The 20341-nt window shown below is 43.8% G+C and overlaps 1 protein-coding gene across 1 annotated transcript in view; it reads right to left on the bottom strand.

Moving 5' to 3' along the window:
* rhobtb4 (Rho related BTB domain containing 4) overlaps positions 1 to 19218 on the bottom strand; it is a 34267-nt gene extending 15049 nt beyond the window's left edge. The window contains exons 1-5 of the mRNA XM_079515267.1: positions 18751 to 19218; positions 6122 to 6323; positions 5462 to 5565; positions 1585 to 1770; positions 23 to 920 (exon numbers count right to left, since the gene is read on the bottom strand). Coding sequence (XP_079371393.1) covers positions 23 to 920; positions 1585 to 1770; positions 5462 to 5565; positions 6122 to 6323; positions 18751 to 18779 — 1419 coding nt within the window. The 5' untranslated portion in view covers positions 18780 to 19218. The remainder of the gene's footprint in view (positions 1 to 22; positions 921 to 1584; positions 1771 to 5461; positions 5566 to 6121; positions 6324 to 18750) is intronic.
* Between the last annotated feature and the right edge of the window lie 1123 nt (positions 19219 to 20341).

The raw sequence follows: 20341 nt of genomic DNA, 5'->3' as shown, positions 1-20341 counted from the left end.
CCGCCAGGGGCGTTGGTTTCACCTGGAAGGGCTCTTCCTGGACGAGCGCGTCCATGGCGACCACCGTCATGAGGCGCGGCCTCCCGGTCACCGGGTCGTCCACGTGCTCCATGCGCACACTCACAAAGCCCCGCCCCCAGCCCGAGAGGGCGCGGCCGCCGCCGCTCGCCCCGCCCGCGGCGGCGAGGACCCCCAGGCGGGAGGAGGAGGAACCCTGCCCGCCGCTGGAGGAAGGCAGGGCGTTGTCGCTCTGAGAAGTCCTCAGAGAGCCCTGCTGCAGCAGCGGGGGTCTCCTCCGCAGCCCCCCGGACGAGGAGGCCATGTCCTCCTTGTCCATGTCCAGGCTCTTGGTGCGTCCCGCCTGCTCCTTGGCTCCCCTCCTGCTCCGCTCCTCCTCGTCGGCGCTCTCCGACCGCTCCCCATCCCCCTCCTCCATCTCCTCCTCCTCCTCCCCATCCTCCTCCTCCTCCCCCTCCCCCTTGCCTCCCGGCCCCCCGAGGAGGTCGAGGCTGAAGAGGTCGTTGAACTTGGAGCAGGAGGTGGCCAGGTACACGCGGTGGGCGTAGACGCGCGCGGCGCCGCCCCGCAGCAGGAAGAGCACGTCGGCGCACAGCGGCCGCAGGAAGAGCGAGTCGAGCGCCTCGCCGTCGGCCGGGGGCGGGTCCGGGATGCCCACCACGGGCCGGGGCGGCCGCGGGGGCAGGAAGGGCGCCTGGAGGAGGGGCCTCTGCACCCTCTTCAGGTGGGACTTCCAGAACTGCAGGTGGCGTCGGGAGATGAGCGCAGCGCGGATGGCGTTGTCGAACACGTCCTTGACCCCGAACTGGGCCACGATGCTGGTCTCGTAGTACGGGACCCCCAGCTCCTTGGCCACCTCGTGGCCACGCTCTGGGGCCAGGATGTCACCCGGTTTGATGGGCCTGTGGGGCCCAGGCACAAACACAATGGAACGTCACCTCCACATCCACATTGTCAACATACTGCATTTATATATTTAACTAATTTACTGCCTTTGATGTCTTTTTTCCAAATAGCTCCCGCTGAAGAAGACGTCTTTGACGTATTTTGGGGTATTTATTGATTCAGAATAGCCTCAGTAGCGTCCCCGACACTAGGCAACGCTTGCTTCCGCTGTAGTCCATCAATGAAATGTTTCCCCGCCACCCACTTCAGTTATAAGCGCGATCTTTGGCCGCTTTTTTCTCAGAATTGAGGCTCAGATTGAGGTTATTGAACAGAACGTCGATCTTAGGAGCTCATTAAAAAAATCACCGCTACCTCACGGTTACAATATTAACGCTTCTGATGACTTATGAAGTGACGATCGCCAGATTAGTTATGGCCAAATTTTACTTCCGGTTCATCCGGGATGAATTCTGGGGGTTTTCTAAATCTAAATAAAAGACGCATTTTCTACTGCTGGCAGTGAGTGAAGGACATTAGACTGAATCGGCGCAGTAAAAGAGTTAATTGCATACATACTATGTATTTTGTACGTTCAAACATCGCAGATCTACAAGCTACCTATATATTAAAATACCGCAATACAATATTGCGGTACAGTATGACGTCACGCGGTCTCACTTGGCCAGCGGTCGGCGTGCACGGTTGACGGCGTCCAGGTCGGCGTAGCGCAGGTCCAGCTGGCAGCCCACCAGGATGATGGGCGTCCGAGGGCAGAAGTGTTTGATCTCCTGGAACCACATGTTCCGAACGTGGCGGAGAGAGTTTGGATTGGCCAGCGAGAAGCACAACACCACCACATCCGACCTGAGACAGAGAGAGAGAGAGAGATAGGAGAGGTTAAAAACAGGTACCGTATATGAGCAGTGATGTTTCCATTACTTTTTTCATTTAATTCTATGTATTTTAATGTTTATTTAAAGTGAAATATCCCTTCCTGTACAGTGTGATGTATAATATGTTTAATTGAGAGTGATTTTTTGTTTGTTTTTTTGCATCAGCTAAACTGACACTAACATGAAGGCATGTTTGATTTACGCGGGTAGGATTCATGATAATACCTGTGATCTTCACGCAAATCAAGGCCTTACACTTCCTTTCATGAATCACGGTCTGTTAAATGTACTCTGAAATATGGTAGGACATTTACCAAGAGACTTTCACAAGAATGTGTTTAACACCACGAACGCCCGGGGGTATTTAGGACCATTAAATCAGAGCGCCCAGCGATTTGCAGCAACGAAGCACATTTAGCGACGCACCAGGCGCTATCCCGGATGTAGCTGAAGTATAGCTAGATGTAGCCAAAACACCCCTGAGGCGATCGACAACAACAGAAGGTATAATTCATTCTAACGCAACTAGCGACGGGACCGCGATGGCCCGTCTAAAACATAATATTTGATTAGAATTGGACGGAATGATTTAGATCAAGAGTTATTCACGTTTTAAGAGTTTCGATCTGAGCCGCTAAAATGGGGGGGGGACATTTTGGATGACGTCCGAACCGGAAATTACATCGAATGTTGTCCAACAGACGCTCCCAGCCTGTGGAGCGATGAGATTGGTTTTGATATCAATGAATCTCCGTCCTTTTATTATTCTCCGCCCTGAGCGCTGGGCGTTACTAATTGATAGGACGGAAAACTCTGTTTATGCCGCTCAGGGTGTTAAAAGCTGCTAATGGTATTTCACAGAACTTACAGGTCTCTCAGATTATGTCACTGTATTAAACTCACAGAGAGTTCTAGTTCCATAGTCCAACCTCGCACAACACTCACTGCCTCTGTTACACATAACAAACAACCTATTATATCGCACGCACACACACACACGCACACACACACACACACACACACACACACATTACTCAGCAGGAATTCACATTAGCACGCTGTCAGAGGATCATTACAGAGTCTTGAGCCTGTTAGAATGGCTGCTAAACACCTTCTCCTGTATCAGTGTGTGTGTGTGTGTGTGTGTGTGTGTGTGTGTGTGTGTGTGTGTGTGTGTGTGTGTGTGTGTGTGTGAGTGTGTGTGTGTGTGTGTGTGTGTGTGTGTGTGTGTGTGTGTGTGTGTGCAAACTACCATGTTGCCGTTGTCAGAAGACAAGACAAGAGCTTGTGACTAAATAATGACTACATTGGAACACTTTTCTTTTTTTCCCCATTTCCTGAGAAGTAACAGTTTTGGACATACAAGGTTTCCACCTTCACTCAACGGTGTTATGTTTGTGTGTGCAGATCAAACTGCAAAGGTCACTGGATGGAGCACGTTATGTAAGGACACACACACACACACACACACACACACACACACACACACACACACACACACACACACACACACACACACACACACACACACACACACACACACACACACACACACACACACACACACACACACACACACACACACACACACACTGACTCAGACTTTCCGTTGGTGGTGAAGGTGTTGACATGCAGGTGCCTGATGAGACTTTATCAGCTTTATCAGCTTACATTTATAATAATAATAATAATACAAAATAAAGTGTATGAATTATTCTGCTAATCATCTGTGCTTTTAAATGAACAGTGTCAATAAATAATGTCCATTAATAAATAATAAGGAAGACGTTGTGTTCCGTTACACAGCGTGACAAACACCCATCATTTATCATGATGTTGACTAACAAACCAGACACTCGCAGACCATGATGACATTAGTAGTAAACTCATGCCTCCGTGTCATTTTAGATCCAGTTTGAACATTTTTGAAAAAATATCTAACATGTTTGAAACATTTTGCTTATTCTTTTTTTAATACCAATCTGCTCTTCTGGGGGTCGCTGGCAATAAACCTTTTCAGATGAGGGTTCGCGGCCTATCAATGTGGGGGTTCTCGGTACGAAACCGTTTGAGGACTACTGATTTAGAAGGCATTTGTAGGGTTAATGGGTTAATTACTGTCTGCAACTCTAGTGGGTTGGGGGGGGGGCAGAGAACAGCTGAGCTGGTGCTTTCATTCTCAGCTGACTGAACACACACAAACACACACACACACACAGTGACAGGGTGACATGTTTTGCGTGTGTATATGTCGTCATATGCCGGGGCCATGCGCCGAAAATAACAGATCTACAAGCAACACGTTGCAGGTGCGACGTGTTGTAAGATTGTAGATCTGCTATTTTCTACAAGCAGTCCGCTGTACGGCGAGGTATAACTCCAGCGGAGCTGTTCTCACATTATTTATTTTTCTAGCGCGATCGGCGAGTTTGCGGCTGATAGGCATATCACCCTAGCCTGGTTAATAAACCAGACCGAATCAGCCGTTGGCAAAAAAAAATGTGCCTGCCAGCGGATTAGGGTCTGGCGAGGCTCAGTAGCACGCCTCTTTCCTACAACCGAGAACAGGTCGGGCCAATCGGGACACGGTATGCAATATGGGCGGGCTTTGGTACAGTGACGTTCAATGCTTGAGACCTTTGACTGACAGTAGCTCTGACCAATTGCGTCAAAGAGAAAATGTTTGAACCCGCCCCCCGGGAAATTAAATCCAAGTGGAGCCAGCCCAGACTAATATACCGCGACAGTGTTGTGTGATATTAGTCTGGCTTATTAGCCAGGCTAATATCACCCAACCTCAGTAGAAATCCAAAGTCTTCCCATAGTGGGCGTGTCGCATTATAGAGACCAATATTCAGCTGTTATTTTGCACTGTATTCTCTCTACTGCTTCCGTAGAACAACAATCACGGGCACCCAACACACATGTCACGTGACACGGTTTGGCCGACGAGACCGTCAAGATTTCATAAAACCGTATTAAACCGTAAAACCGCACAACCCTAACGCCGGGGCTCCACCGGACGCGTTGCGTCTCCGTCGCGTGCGTCAAAAACCAAACCGGGGCAATTTTAATGCAGTCATGCAACGCAACGCAACGCGGGCAGTGGAACCACCCTTCATTGATTAAAAAGGGAACATTCCCTGAAGGTGACGGAGACGCGATGTTGACGCGCCCGGTGGAGCCCCGGTGTTACACACATTATTAATTTGTTTGGTGCAGCTGTGTTGCTCACTCTGCCATGTTTCTCATTATGTAGTTTTCCCACCTGAAGTGGGAAATATCCGATACAGTACGATTTAAGACGTGGGCTGGGTTAGTTGTCCTCATCCCGTCGCTCTGTCCTGTCTCTCTGTGTAGCCTGTGTGTGAGTGTGTAGTTGTAGAGAGGGAGGCTCTCTGTGTAGCCTGTGTGTGAGTGTGTAGTTGTAGAGAGGGAGGCTCTCTGTGTAGCCTGTGTGTGAGTGTGTAGTTGAGAGGGAGGCGGTGGGGTTCAGCTGTGTTGCTGCAGCTCTAATCGAGAGACTGCTATAGTTCTCCAGTACAACAAACTGTGCGTCAGTGACACAGGACGCAGACCTATTTACATCACTGTGTGTGTGTGTGTGTGTGTGTGTGTGTGTGTGTGTGTGTGTGTGTGTGTGTGTGTGTGTGTATATTCACCTGCCGTATGCAAATCGTCTGTCTTTATGGTGGTCTCCAAACGTGTCCCAAAGCCTCAGAGACACACTGACCTCATCAACCACATCACGAGATCTCTCCAATACCTGCACACACACACACACACACACACACACACACACACACACACACACACACACACACACACACACACACACACACACACACACACACACACACACACACACACACACACACACACACACACACACACACACACACACACACAAATCAATAATTTGCATCCCTACGTTCAATGTTCTTTTCAAACTCAACAGTACACAAAAAACAACATACATTATAAGCGTATACACTACAGGGAATCTCCACATTTAAAATTAGGACTATTAAGTCTAAGTAGTCTATTAAGACTATTAAATATCAAATTGGCCAAATATTACGTAAGAAAAAGGCATATTTTGTGAAAATAACCAAACTACAAGCTCACAACGCCATGCATTGCCAGGAGTTGTGAACTTGTAGTTTGGCTATTTTCGAAATATTTATCTAAGGGTTAGATACCCAATTCCAAAGTTTTGGAACCCTTAGGGTGCAATGTGTGTGTGTGTGTGTGTGTGTGTGTGTGTGTGTGTGTGTGTGTGTGTGTGTGTGTGTGTGTGTGCGTGCGTGCGTGCCCCCTACCTCCTGGCACACACGGTACTGGTCTATGGCCCAGACAGTTGGCACGTGCGTGGCGAGCAGCTGGTACTGCGTCAGCGTGGTGTTGCATGCCCGGGCACAGATGAGGCGGGTCTTCCCCACAGCGTTGTCCCCGACAACCACGCACTTTATGGTCTCCACATTGGGCCGCTCATAGTCTGTGTCTATATCCATGGAGAGGGCCCTGAGGGGGCAAGAGACAGAGAGAGAGAGAGAGAGAGAGAGAGAGAGAGAGAGAGAGAGAGAGAGAGAGAGAGATTTGTTTTTAATTGCAAACTTGGGGTGTGCCCAGAGGGTTGATTGGATTGATCGGAATTGAATTCAGATTCCAAATTGCCGGGTAGAAATGAAGGCATCTGAATCTTTCTTTACAAATGCCAAAATTCCACTCCCTGCACTTCCACATGCATGTAACTGTCCCACATGTATCAGTCTCCCCTCTTTCCATTGCTATGTTTTCGCACATTACATCTCAAATGATCACACGTCACTACCCACCGATTCCACAAACCAATTAAGCTTTGCAACACTGTATTCGAATTCCTCCCTATACATTTATTGTCTCATTGTGCCATATTTATTTTCTTTGGGCCATTTCGCCTCAGTAGCGACCCACACACTGTAACGCTGTTAGCCACGGTTAGCCAAGCCAAAACCGCTAACATCATTTTGCACTTTGCGGCTACTGCTTCCCATTGGTAGTAATGGAACAAAGGAATGAGAAGTTACTATTCATACACGATTGAGAAGCTACTATTAATAACATGTCTTAAAGTTCACAATTACTATTACAATGATGTAACATTTAGTTTACAGGGACAATTGTGCTGATTGGTTAATACTAATTATTATAATAATACATAAAATTAAAGGAGTGTCAATGTATGTTTGCACATTTTGAAATGTGTCCTCATTTTACCCATCCTATAACTACTGAGCAGTGAGCAGCCACTGTAAGGGCGGGGGGGGGGGGGGGGAATAATGAATCGTGGAGCTCAAGCACATGGCTTTTAAGGGGTAACAGATCTACAAGCTCTCAACATGTCATGCTGCAATGCGTTGTGAGCTTGTAGATCAGCTATTATGATTTAATAAATAAACTAGATTAGGAAAAGAGAGACAAAATAGAAATCATGTTTGAATCAAACAAAGCTTCGAATATTCAAATATTTTGTGTCAAAGCATAACATTTTGTTTAGGTTTTGTAGATGAAAAAAGGTAGCCGACAAACGTTCGTCATAATACTTTTAGTCAACAAACGTAACACAGCTGCACAGTCACTGATTCCATTAGAGCCATATATCCCTGTGCACATCTCCCTTCTCTCTCTCTACACCGTCTCTAAATGAAAATAAAGTTCAGAATGTCCACTGATGCATGGCTGTTTGCATGGAGCCGGTCCAGTCTAAAAGATAATAATAACCCGGGTCAGGTTTTGAGTCCTGCGAAGCTGACCAGTTGGACCCGGGCCTTCTGCCAACCCATGGTCCACAGAGCAGAACCACAATGCTATTTCTGTAACAGAGAGAGAGAGAGAGAGAGAGAGAGAGAGAGAGAGAGAGAGAGAGAGAGAGTCCTTGAGCACTTTTCATTTCATCTGCCCTCCCCCTCCTCCTCTGTTGATAGAGAGCATCTCTTTCTTTTTCCACTGAAACAGAAGGCACAGCGACAACACGTGTGTGTGTGTGTGTGTGTGCGTGCGTGCGTGCGTGCGTGCGTGCGTGCGTGCGTGCGTGACACACACACACACACACGGCAGGGAACAAGACGTTGAAAAAGTCTCAAGCGAGAGATGGTCCTTTGAGAGACATACCCAAATCCACAACTAACTGGTATGGAGACAGAATGTCCTTCAGTGCATTTATTTACAACGATGTAAACTCGTTGATGAAAGCCAACATGTGAAATAAAGGTTTATATATTGTAGGAAAGAAATATAAAAAAGGTCAAACAACCTCAACAAAGTCTAGAGTTTTAAAGTGGTTAAATCAAATAAAGTCTGACATTGTGGCATAGAGTCACGCTGTCACACTGCCCCTTTGATGACTTCACACAGCTCTGTGGCACGGGAGACAGAGAGAGAGAGACAGAGAGAGAGAGAGAGAGAGAGAGAGAGAGAGAGAAACTTGTCAAACCAAAGCCAAACGATTATTTTCCTCTGCAACAATGCAAGTCGGGAATTAATGTTCACGCCTTCACATTCAACATTATAATACTGCTAAATAATTGCTGTTCTGTCATAATAATAGCCTCATTATGAGATGTAATAATTTCTCAATGTTTTTTCATCACAAACTCTTCCCTCCAGCTCCCCTCATGCTGCACTGAGACAACAAACCTAATATAGAACATATTCTCTCTGAATAATATTAGAATTAATTAAAATTACTTTGCATAATTTTACACTTCCTAAAGAGCCTAAATTCAGGCTAAGGTATTGTGGAAACACTTCAGAGAGTTATTAAATTCCTGTTTAGCGAATCATTTCTTTATTCTAATTAAAATGGTAGTTGTGCATGCCTTCTTCAGAAAGCAAAAGGATTATTTTGTTTTTGATATATTTTCTGAAACTGTCTAACCATGAAACATAATGTTTAGGTTTAGGCTATAATAAATGACACGCAAATTAAATCAATGAATAGCCTACCTGGTATAAATAATACATAAGTCAATGATACCTGATATAAATCTGTAAATAAATGATTACCCAACCTGATATAAATAAAAGGCCTATAAAAGAACTAGCTGGCCAAAGGTCAAAAGTCATAGACGAAAGCAAGTGCTCGCAACTCACTTTGTAATGCTCCAGGTAGCTTTTATTCACGAACCAGTATAGGTCTTTCTCAAGTATAAGTGAGGTGACAGGAAATGATTATTTTTATACAGTGTGTGGAAAAAAGAGCCATCAGCCCCATATGGTGTTGTGGGGTGGCTCCAAAAGATTACATGTGATTGGTAAACATGATTGGCAAACAAAAACACGATTGGCAAACATTTCTTCACATGATCAATGTTAGTGCATAAATATACATGATTCTTTTTTTATATCAACAACATGATTTTAGTAATTGTATAAAAGTAGAAAAATAGAAAAGGTTTAAAAACAATAGACAAAGCTGAGTACCGGTATATTATCAGTATGTCAACAGTCAACACCCATCGGCTCTAAGGCCAAAACATAGTCCCCCTAATTATTGGAACGTTAATGTAGTATCCACAACCTAGCATTTTCAAGAATCTGTCGTTTTCCCTTCGAAAAACAAAAATTCACACCCGTGTGAACTGAGTGGTGTAAGGTCTTATATAGTCTGATCAGCTGTGGTCTGATGTAATGTCTGACGTAATGAAATCACACCCGGGTGAACTGGGTGACCGTAGCAACCATGCTAATTTTTTCTGCACAGACAGACAGACAGACAGACAGACAGACAGACAGACTAACAAAGCCAGTTGTAGGAGTGGTTTACACCACTCAAAAACAGAAATAAGAAAACAGAAAAAGTTTTAAAGCTACACTATGAACTCTATATAACCCTCCAGTGGCTAGAGTTAAAGAAATGGCCTAATATCAAAGTCTTCATTGAGTCCTATGGGTGCCATAGTTCTAAGATAATGGATCCTCCATAGCTCTCTCTTTAATAACAGATTATCTATATCTCCCCCTCGTCTTGGAACTTTTTCTATTCTCAAATATCCAAGAGAAGAGACATTGTGGTGTGCCTTTTTGAAATGTAGTGCCACTGGGCTTTTTTTCATCCCCATTTCTGATTGTACTCCTGTGTTCTGCAATACACGTTTTTAATGCATGTGTTGTTTTACCAGTCCCACAAGGACATCTGAGCAAATAAATGACATGAGTAGTTGTACAAGTTTGTTTTACCTCTTATTTTTTATCTGTATAAAATAAGTGAGCATCTGTGAAGTGACATTGAGCACATGACCCACAACGTTGGTTACCATCTGGTAAATCATCTAGAAAGGTGTGAGGTTTCTTAGGAGGCAAATCTGATTTTACCACAATGTCTCTTATGTTAGGTGTCCTTCTGTACACTAGACGAGGAGGGATCTTAAATGCTTGAACTGAGATGATGCCAGTCTTTTTTTTTAAAGATTGCCTAGAGGTGAGTATTGTGTAACACATAATAAAGGTTGTGCCGATGTAGTTTTCTTTTTCGTGGGTTGTAGACATTCTTCTTGGGTTGACTTACTTTCCTTGCTGCTTTGTTTACAATCTCCTGTGTGTACTGTGCCGGGTATTTTTCTGCTCCTGAAAAGACTCATCTGTGCTACAGAACAGATCCTACGGACTCTATAGAACTGGCTGATCGGTAAACTGTTTTTTAAAGGAGTAGGATGAAATGAGTCACTTGCATTTGGGCAAGTGCATTTGATTCTACTTTTGCACTTTTCAGAGATTCTCCACGCATTCTCCACAGACGTTTACCACTGCACAATTACTTTCCAGAACCCATTTATGATAACCAAATACTGATAACATCAGGGATCTCCAGACAGACAGACAGACAGAGAGAGAGACAGAGAGAGAGACAGGCAGACAGACATCTACATATATGGGCACAAAAGGGACACAGACAGATAGACGGTTACAATGGGTACTCAGACAGTGGGTTTAGAGGGTGAGGCATGCATTCCCTATTTGCATCGTACCACTACCGGCACAATAATAAAAACGTATTGGGAATACAGTACAAGGCTTCCACCCAACAGCGACACAATGAAGCTTAATGCTGAAGCAACGCTAAGAACTGTGGGAGTGTGTGTGTGTGTGTGTGTGTGTGTGTGTGTGTGTGTGTGTGTGTGTGTGTGTGTGTTTAAAAACCCACACAACACTGTGAAAGCTTCTCAGAATCTCCTTAAGACCTTAACCTGCTTACAAGCATTTCACACTTCATTTCAATGAACACACAATGTTACACACGTCAAACAGACACCCGTTCATTAAAGGAATATGTCAACACACAATATTACACGCGTCAAAACTAGATCCATTCATAAAATAGCATTCCAGGACCAATTTGCTGATTTGGGTTTTTTTTGTTGTGTATGTACGGAATTGCAATTCCGTACATAATATTATGTACTATTTTCTGTGAGACACACACACACACACACCTCAACCTGGTCTCACAGGAGTAGTAAGATATGCACGGAATTGCAATTCCGTACATACACGACTAGAAAACCCCCAAATCCGTACATATGACACTGAAATACCTCCCCATAGACAATGACGGAGGGGCGCCGTCTCTACCGAACTTGAGCCACATGAGGCACCGTCGAGCAAGTCGCCGTGCCGAGGTTCGGTAGAGCCGACTCAGCCCCGTCCGAGTTGTAAACCGATAGGCAGAGAATATGTAAAACCCCAACTCACCCAGCCCCAACCAGCCACAGTGAACTCACCCAGCCCCAACCAGCCGCGGTGAAATTGCACTTCCGTGTTTATGAAAGCCACGTCTCCGTCAGTAGTTGCGAACGCAGTGAGCATTTACTATGAGACCCAGCAGATCATGTCTGTCTGTCTGTGTGAGCAGATCATGTCTGTCTGTCTGTGTGTCTGTGTGTGTGTCACGCTGTAACACCACCCGCCCACCACCAGAGGGCGCAGCTGTATCACACACAAAAACACAAAAACTTAACTTAAAGAAAAAACTTTAAAAAAAACTTAACCTAAAAAAAACTTAACTTAAAACAAATCTTTAAAAAAAACTTAACTTAAAAAAAAAACTTAAAAAGAAAAAACTTAAAGATTTACGAGCTGCGTTCACTTCCCGCGTTTGCGCGTCTTACTTGTAGTATGTATATTTACGGATTTTGGTTTTCTTTTGTCGTGTATGTACGGAATTGCAATTCCGTACATAATATGTACTATTTTCTGTGACAGTGACACACACACACACACACACACACACACACACACACACACACACACACACACACACACACACACACACACACACACACACACACACACACACACACACACACACACACCAAAATTAAACCGTCGTTTCACAGCGGGCTACTTTTACCACCTGAGGTTTACTACAGACATATGTAGGACACGTTGGATGTGGATACCTTTTACATTAACAACGTTCTGCGATAATGTTACATGAGCGCAACTAAGGTTTCGGGCACTCTGAAATATGACTACCGGTACATCAGTGCTGTGCAAAGATACTGACAGACGTTTATAGAATGTGGTTGCATGCAGCCTGTCAGCTGCCTTGTCAGAAATAAATGTTCTCTTTGTTTGTTTTTGTGTGTGTGTGTGTGTGTGTGTGTGTGTGTGTGTGTGTGTGTGTGTGCACAGTAGTAACTCGTATCTAATATGGCTAATATATTATGCGGCTGCAGCGCTGCCAGAGGGCCAGAGCACACACATGTACACCCACACATGTACACCCACACCCACAATGGAACAGAATTGTTCCATTGTGGTATGCTTTTCTGATGTTTACTCTAAGCCCTGTGTGTCCAAGCATTTTTCAAAGAGACCATATTTGGAAAATACAAAAATACCATAGACTGTACCTCCTTTCGATCAGAACAAACACATCACATTACAACTATTTGATGATGCAACTACAGAATCCAAGTCGGCTCGCTTCATTGACGGGCCGGACGTCCGGACCACGAAAACATCATCCTGATCCTCAAGACCCAGAGCATCCTCTTCAACCGACACAAACAAGGTCTGGACAACTTATCTAACTAACCTAGCCCGTAAACAAGGTCTGGGATACTGCATGGTCAACTTATCTAACTAACCCTAACCAGTAGGCCTGTCACAATTATTACTCTGCCCAACTAGTCACCACCCAGGGCAAGGGAGGACACAACACATGCCAGCTTCCTTAAAGGACCACTTCACCACTTTTCAACCTCTCTTCATATAATTGGTCCTCTAATGTTGAACTAATGTTCACGATAAAATTCCACACATTTATTTCTACTCAGTCTGTGTCTCATAGGAGGGCTGGCTGTGTGCAGTTCAGAAACCCGTCCACCAGTGACATCATCGTTAGGCAGATTTTTAAACATATTTTAAAGAAGATCTGCCTGTCTGCCTGCCTATCTATTATCACTAGGTGTATAAGTCATGTTTTTTTACATGCCTCTATCATGATATGGAGAGAGAGGCAGATGTCGGGCCCCAGTGCGGCAGCAGTGTTTATGTGTAGCACTGTGCCGTGGCACTACAATTAAGAGATTGTGACTGTCATTACATTCTCCATCATCAGTAACATGTGGGTGATAGTGTATCAAATATGTTTTATTCAAACGCAATCAAAGGCTACAGCTTATGAAAGCATGGGCATTTGCGTTCCCCATTATGCGCAAATCAGAGCATTTAGTGGCTACAACACTTTGCCTGCAATGTATGTTTAATAATAATAATAATAATAATAATATCTGGGATTTATATAGCGCTTTTCATAACACTCAAAGACGCTTTACATGTTTTGGGGCCAGGGGGGGAACAAGAAAAAAGACAACTTTAATAGAAAAAAACAACATGTTTACCATACCTTATAATTTTGCACTACAAAAAAACATGCTTGACAGGAACGGTTCCAGATAATGGCCCGGTGCAGCCCTGTACAAAAAAGAAAAAAGCCTCACTGCAAATAGCCGCCTGAGGTCCAAATCGATTTTGCATATTGAACAACCAGGATACTATTAGGGGGAAAAAACGGTACATAAAGAAGATTGCGGTCAGGTGGAAATGGTTCTATTTGTGATTTATTTATATATTTATTTAGTGTTTAGTTATTTACATATTAGTGAAGTTCAGTTTCAGAACACTGATGTAATTTTGTTTGTGTGTGTGTGTGTGTGTGTGTGTGTGTGTGTGTGTGTGTGTGTGTGTGTGTGTGTGTGTGTGTGTGTGTGTGCAGGAGGGCCAGAGAGACAAAGGAACTCATGCATAATTTGGGCAGAATGTTCCTCACTACTTCTGTCGTCTGGCCAAATACCTGTCTGTCTGTCTGTCTGTCTGTCTGTCTCATTCCCTTCCCCCCGCTCCAGTTTTCTTTTCTTCTTTTACAGATTCAGAGCTGTTCTCTTCACCGCCGTCATCATCATGTCTTCCTTCAGTCTCATCCCTCGCTCCGTTCATCTCTCCTTCTCTCTCTTCGTTCATCCCTCCATCCGCCTGGCTCTGACTGCTTCAGTCCTAGCTGTCCTACATCCCCCCACACATCTCTCTCTCTCCCCAACCCACCTTCTTACTCTCTCTATGTCTAACACATAACACATAGTGTGTGTGTGTGTGTGTGTGTGTGTGTGTGTGTGTGTGTGTGTGTGTGTGTGTGTGTGTGTGTGTGTGTGTGTGTGTGTGTGTGTGTGTGTGTGTGTGTGTGTGTGTGTGTGTGTGTCTGTGTGTGTGTGTGTGTGTGTGTGTGTGTGCGTGCATGTGGGGGGGTGGTTTTGTGAACCAAATGTCACTGTAGTAGCCTTTTCATAAATTATATTTGTACTTAGTTAGGCTGTCTGCTGTCATGAAAGTTAGAGATTTCAAATTTTCAACACCAAAGTAGTAGTATAGTAGTTGTTGTGAATTAGCGAACTGGACATTTTGGCCTGAATGTTTCCTTTATCCTCGTGTTGGCTTCTGTTTTTATTTTTGTTGTTTCACATAAGCGCACGTCCGTTGTCCTTCAAGTTCCACAGCCGTCTGCCATCCAGCCTCTCCCACCCCTCACTGGAGAAAATTCCAGAAGGAAAACAGAGAAGGGGTGAGTTGTCCTGTTACCGACCCACATACGTGATGTGTAAATTACTTAACAGCAGTCAGACATTCTCATTCTCTAAAAGAAAATTCAAATTAACACATGGGTGAGGCTGTAAAAGTGTTTCTTCTTTCTGCTTTTGTCTAAGGCCAAGTCCTAATATGAAGTTATAATCGTTATAATCCAACTGAAGCAACATATTATAATATAGGTTTTACTTTTGTTTTCACAAGCCTGAGTGCAGCTCATTGTCGAACTACCCATTTATAATACTGTACTATATTGATTATTATAGTTGTGTGCCGGCACGCACTGTTTATCATTGTAACATTATTAAATAAGAAGAACAATAATAATCCTAAATAGTCTCAATAGAGTTTAGTTAAAGTAGAACCGTGTGCCTGTGATCTGTAAGCACCCTGCAGTGTAGTGTTCGTCATCTTTATTGCTATGATTTCTCAAATTATTTAATCATACACATGTTGTGTGTTTGCTGTTGAAAAGCAGACTTCAAGCCATAATTTCTAGCATCATACTAGTAGCCACCTGTCTGTGCGTAGGCCTGTCACAATTATTACATAATTGTCTAATTGCAATTATTTGAGATAATCGCAATTATTTAGTCATAATCGTCAAAATGTAAAAAATAAATAAGTAGAAATAGCAAATCTACAAGCTTACAACGCGTCACTTTGTGGGCCTCAAAAGCAAACAAATGTCATTTCTATTCATAATGTTCCAATTCCTATGCCAAAAAAACAATTAAATCGTTAATCAGAATTATTTGTGTGACAATTAATCGTCAACTTAAATGTGTAACCGTGACTGGCGTGACAGCCCTATCTGTGCGGTGTGGAGATAGGTGTCTGTCTGTCTGTCTGTCTGTCTGTCGGTGGACAACTTTTTGCACACCTTTCAAACAGACTGATCTACAGACTTCATTCTATTTATATTCTGGACAGTAAAAAAAATCTGAATATGGACTTAAGTAATGTAAAGCACTGGTTTTCAACCAGTGGTCCGGGGACCACCAGTGTTCCCTGAGGGGGTTCCAGGCGGTCCCCAGCTAAATGATGGAGAGTTGGTAACCCAATGGACCCTTATGGATCTTTAACTCTTGGGAGTGTAAAATCCATTTTACGCTCTCAAGAGTTAAATTATGGTTAAACATCTGCATTACTTAATTTCCAAGAAATCTACATAATTAGAGAATGTAGTTCGCCGCTGGGAATCGAACCGGGAACCAGACAGTCGCTCTGCCATCTGCCTCCCTGCCACTCTGTCTGTCTGTCTGTCTCCATTAATTCATATCTACAGTATATGTCTCTGTCCATCAGTCAAGGATCAGGGGTTGGTGGCCACATAGCAATGTTAAATTCGAACTGAGGCCACACAGAAGCACAACAAAACATATTATCAACTACATATTTAGACCTAAGCAGCAAACCCTTGCAATGGCTGGTTTACACTCAGTCTCAGGCTATAAAAAGACATGTAATTCACAGCACAAGCGAATTGTCTAAAGCCGTTTTTAAATGTATTCACAAAGTTGACTATTAATAATCAGCCAGCGGCCTCCATCACTGACCCAGATATGAGTCTGTGTGTCTGCCACACTGTAATCAGATTACAGATTACTGGCTGACAGACAGTAATCCTGAGGGAATAACAGCCTCATTACATAACCCCCAAATATCTAGCTGCACAGATCTCCAAGACTATGGAATAACGGTCAGTGCATTACATAACAAGCACACTTATCTATCTACACAGATCTCCAAGACTGGAAAAACAGCATGTGCATTACATAACAAGCACACTCATCTGCCTGCACAGATCTGCAAAACTATAATAACATGCAACAGTGCTATTAGGGGATTTATGTTTCTTAGATTGTGTTGTATCAAATGTGTCAAATGCATTATACTGTATACAATTACAATCAATGAAGGCATTTATCAGACACTCTTATCCTGAGTGTGATCAGAATAATCAGAGTACTAAACATGAACTCTAGTGAATAAACAACAAGGTAGTAGGTACTGTAGACAGAGTGCAGTGATCTTAACATCTAAACATAATGCTTAAAACACCAAAAGGGGTTCCCGTACAGCATACAGAATAGGATAATGTAGTTCCTCAAAGAAACTAAAGGATGCCAAATAAACAATGAACCTAGCTAATAATATTATGTGCATTTGTCTTCAAGGAAAAAGGTAATCTAAGACACAAAATCACAAATCAAGGGAACAAGTAACCAACACAGTGTATAATATCTGCATAGTATTCTATCCTAGCAGCATGACGTATTATTGAACAAAGGTGACAAGAAGGGATTACAAGGGGAGAGGAATGCTAGGGGGTGAGGTGGAGTCTGAAGAGGTGGGTGCTATAGGGGTAAGTGGAGCCTGGAAAGGTGAGTGCTAAGGGGTGGGGTAGAGTCTGGACTGGAGAGGTGAGTGCTATGGGGTGAGGCTTATAGACACAACTTGACGCTCAAAAACAGGGCCTAGACGAGGATCATTACAAAAGATAGCCGAGAACTGAATGTATTTGTGATGCTATTCCGACAATGAGATTGGTTTAACAAACTCACATTTTGAGAGATCCCTCATCCCAAGTACAATATATACTGTAGTGTATATTGATCGCGTATTCGCGTTCAAATCTGACTCAAGCCTTCAATCAATCAATCAATCAATCAATCAATAACTATTGCAGACAAGCAGCACTTCAATGAATGGTGTTGTGCTTCCTGCAACCATTGTGTGAAAACAGCCAGGAGGAGAAAATCGATGCAATATAAACTAAGTATGAGATTGTTATTATGATAAGCCATTAGTATTATGGTTATTAGTATGATTATTATTAGTGTTTATGTCACATGGTGATAATGGGTGGAATCCAGACTAACACACCCACTATAAAACTAGATGATGCTTGCTGATAATTAAATACCAGCGCAACAAAGCAAAGTGGTTCAAAGTTAAAATAGCTTCAAAATATGTTTAACCACTTTAATACTATTGTATGAAGTGTGGCTAAAAATACAAATCTTCAAAGATGGGGGTCCCAGATGTGGGTCCCAGATGTGGGTCCCAGATGGGGGTCCCAGATGGGGGTCCCAGGCCAAATGCTATCAATTTGGGGTCCGTTGACATGAAAACGTTTGAGAAACACTACAGTATAAACACCCAACGCACGCGTGCACGCGCACACACACACACACACACACACACACTTGGAGACTAAACTAAAAAAACAAGCTTCTATTCACATGTATTGAAAAAGCACCCTGGCAGGTGGTCACTAATTAAGGTCATTACCAAATCATAGCTTTAATGTTTTTTTTTTGCTGTGTGCAAAATAATTATAATAATAATACATTGCATTGTAGATCAGTGGTTCTCAAAGTGGGGTCCGGGGACACCCAGGGGTCAGGATGCTCAGGCAGCGACCCCCCAAAATAATACAATTTTGACTCTTTCTTATATTATTTGATAATTTGGCCAAAGTTCTTATAGTATAGTTGATTGACTACTTTTAACACAGCAATGGTCTTTTTTTGTTTGTTTGTTGTTTTACCAAAAAGTCCTTAACTTGTCACATCATGGGGGGACCCCTGACCCACAGGTTGAGAAGTGAGGACCACTGTTATAGACAACAATAGAAGTTGCCTAATTTTATATAATTTTGTATTTAATTTTTTACTCTGTACTCTGCTGGTTGCATCAGGCAGACAACAATAGCAGTCCATTGTGAGCCTGATCAGCAGCAGCATGTGACCCAGTCCCAGCAGGCCAGTACAGTCCAGTGTGCGCTGCATGCCTGCCTGCAGCAGTAACGGTCTTTTACCTTCCGACGGGAGAAGAGTTGACCCACATGTCCAGCCTGCTGCACGCCGGGGTCCAGTCGCTCCCGTCCCGGGACGGGACACACAGCCCGGGGACACAGAGCCGCTGCTTTTCTCTTCTTTGTGCAAAAATATACACGTAGAACTCACACGAACTGCCTCTGACAGTCTGACTACTTCTTGTTCTGTTCTAGTTCAGTCGCGTCTCCACCGCGGCGCACGGATCAGCGCGCGCGCGTGCATAGTGCATACAGTACACACACATTATTTATGTTCCTCTTTTTTTCAAAGTGTCTCACACTTTCTACCCAGAGACACACACACCCACACACACACACACTGCTTTGTCCTGCTTTCTGTTGTTTTGTCCTGCGCGCGCGTGTGTGCGTGCGTCGTCTAGACAGATGCTAGGTTCATTGTTTACCTGCTATCCTAGTTTCTTTCTTGAGTCGCTATTACACACTGCTCTCTCTCTCTCTCTGCATTGTGTTCAGGTCATTATGAACCTCTCTCTGTCTCTCTCTGCATAGATCTGTTTTAAAGAGCGCTATAAACTGTGCCTTGCTCTGATCCCTGGCAGCAGCAGCTCCTTTGTTGTTATTGTGACACCCATTGGGTGTCAACCAGCTGATTTCCTCGGCCGACACCGCCTTCCACCTCCCCTCTCCCCTCCCCGTCCCGCCCATGCGTCATGGCGCAGCGCCGCGACGCACACGGACAACCAATCACACAGGACAGAAATGTCGCCCCCCCCCCCGTCGCCCTCCCCCCACCCACCTGATCTGTTAACTCCAAACATGCCGCATCCGCATTCCATCCAGCCAGGGTATATTACTTAATATTATTATCATCAAAATCAGTTTAACCACGTGATACATGAACTGTTTGAAAGTAGCTGATTTCAATTTTAACACACATCTTGTGTGGTGCCATGGGGGTCCCACTCCCTGGCACGACATATTTTAAGACGGGGGGGTCCTTGGCCAAATACATAGGCCTATTAGGGGTCCTTGACATGAAAATGTTTGAGAACCACTGGTATAGAATAGAATAGAATAGCCATAAGATGTGCACACCTTTTATTCAGGGATGCATCGTCATGCAACAAGCAGACGATAGCATCAATACTATACAGTAAGCAGGCAGGTCAGAGATAAGATTGTTTATTGCAAAATGCCTCATCAGGTGTGTGTGTGTGGGGGGGGGGGGTAGATTCCATCCCGAGGGGAATGTAAAGTTGTGAAAATAAATTTAGAATGTTTTATAAATATATATATATATATATATATATATATATATATATATATATATATATATATATATATACTTTAGCCAGTCAACATGGACACCGTGATATTCTTACCCCACAGCTTTAAGATGAGCTAACCTTTCTTTGTGTAACCTCTTTGTGTTTTGTGAGAAGCCTGTAAAGCTGTGTCAGCTTTTGTGTCCACATTAAACTGCCAGCCCTGAAGATGGAGAGAGAACACTGACATCTACTGGTGAAACACGGTACCGCTTGTTGTAAAATCAAAGGTATTGTGGTTGATGAATCAACTACAAAGGGAAGGTCCTACTGTCAATCAAACACAC

The sequence above is a fragment of the Electrona antarctica genome (assembly GCF_951216825.1).
Source record: "Electrona antarctica genome assembly, chromosome: 12".
NCBI classification, from domain to species: domain Eukaryota; kingdom Metazoa; phylum Chordata; class Actinopteri; order Myctophiformes; family Myctophidae; genus Electrona; species Electrona antarctica.
The sequence above is the reverse complement of the archived record's forward strand: the minus strand, read 5'-3'. Positions and strand labels throughout refer to the sequence as shown.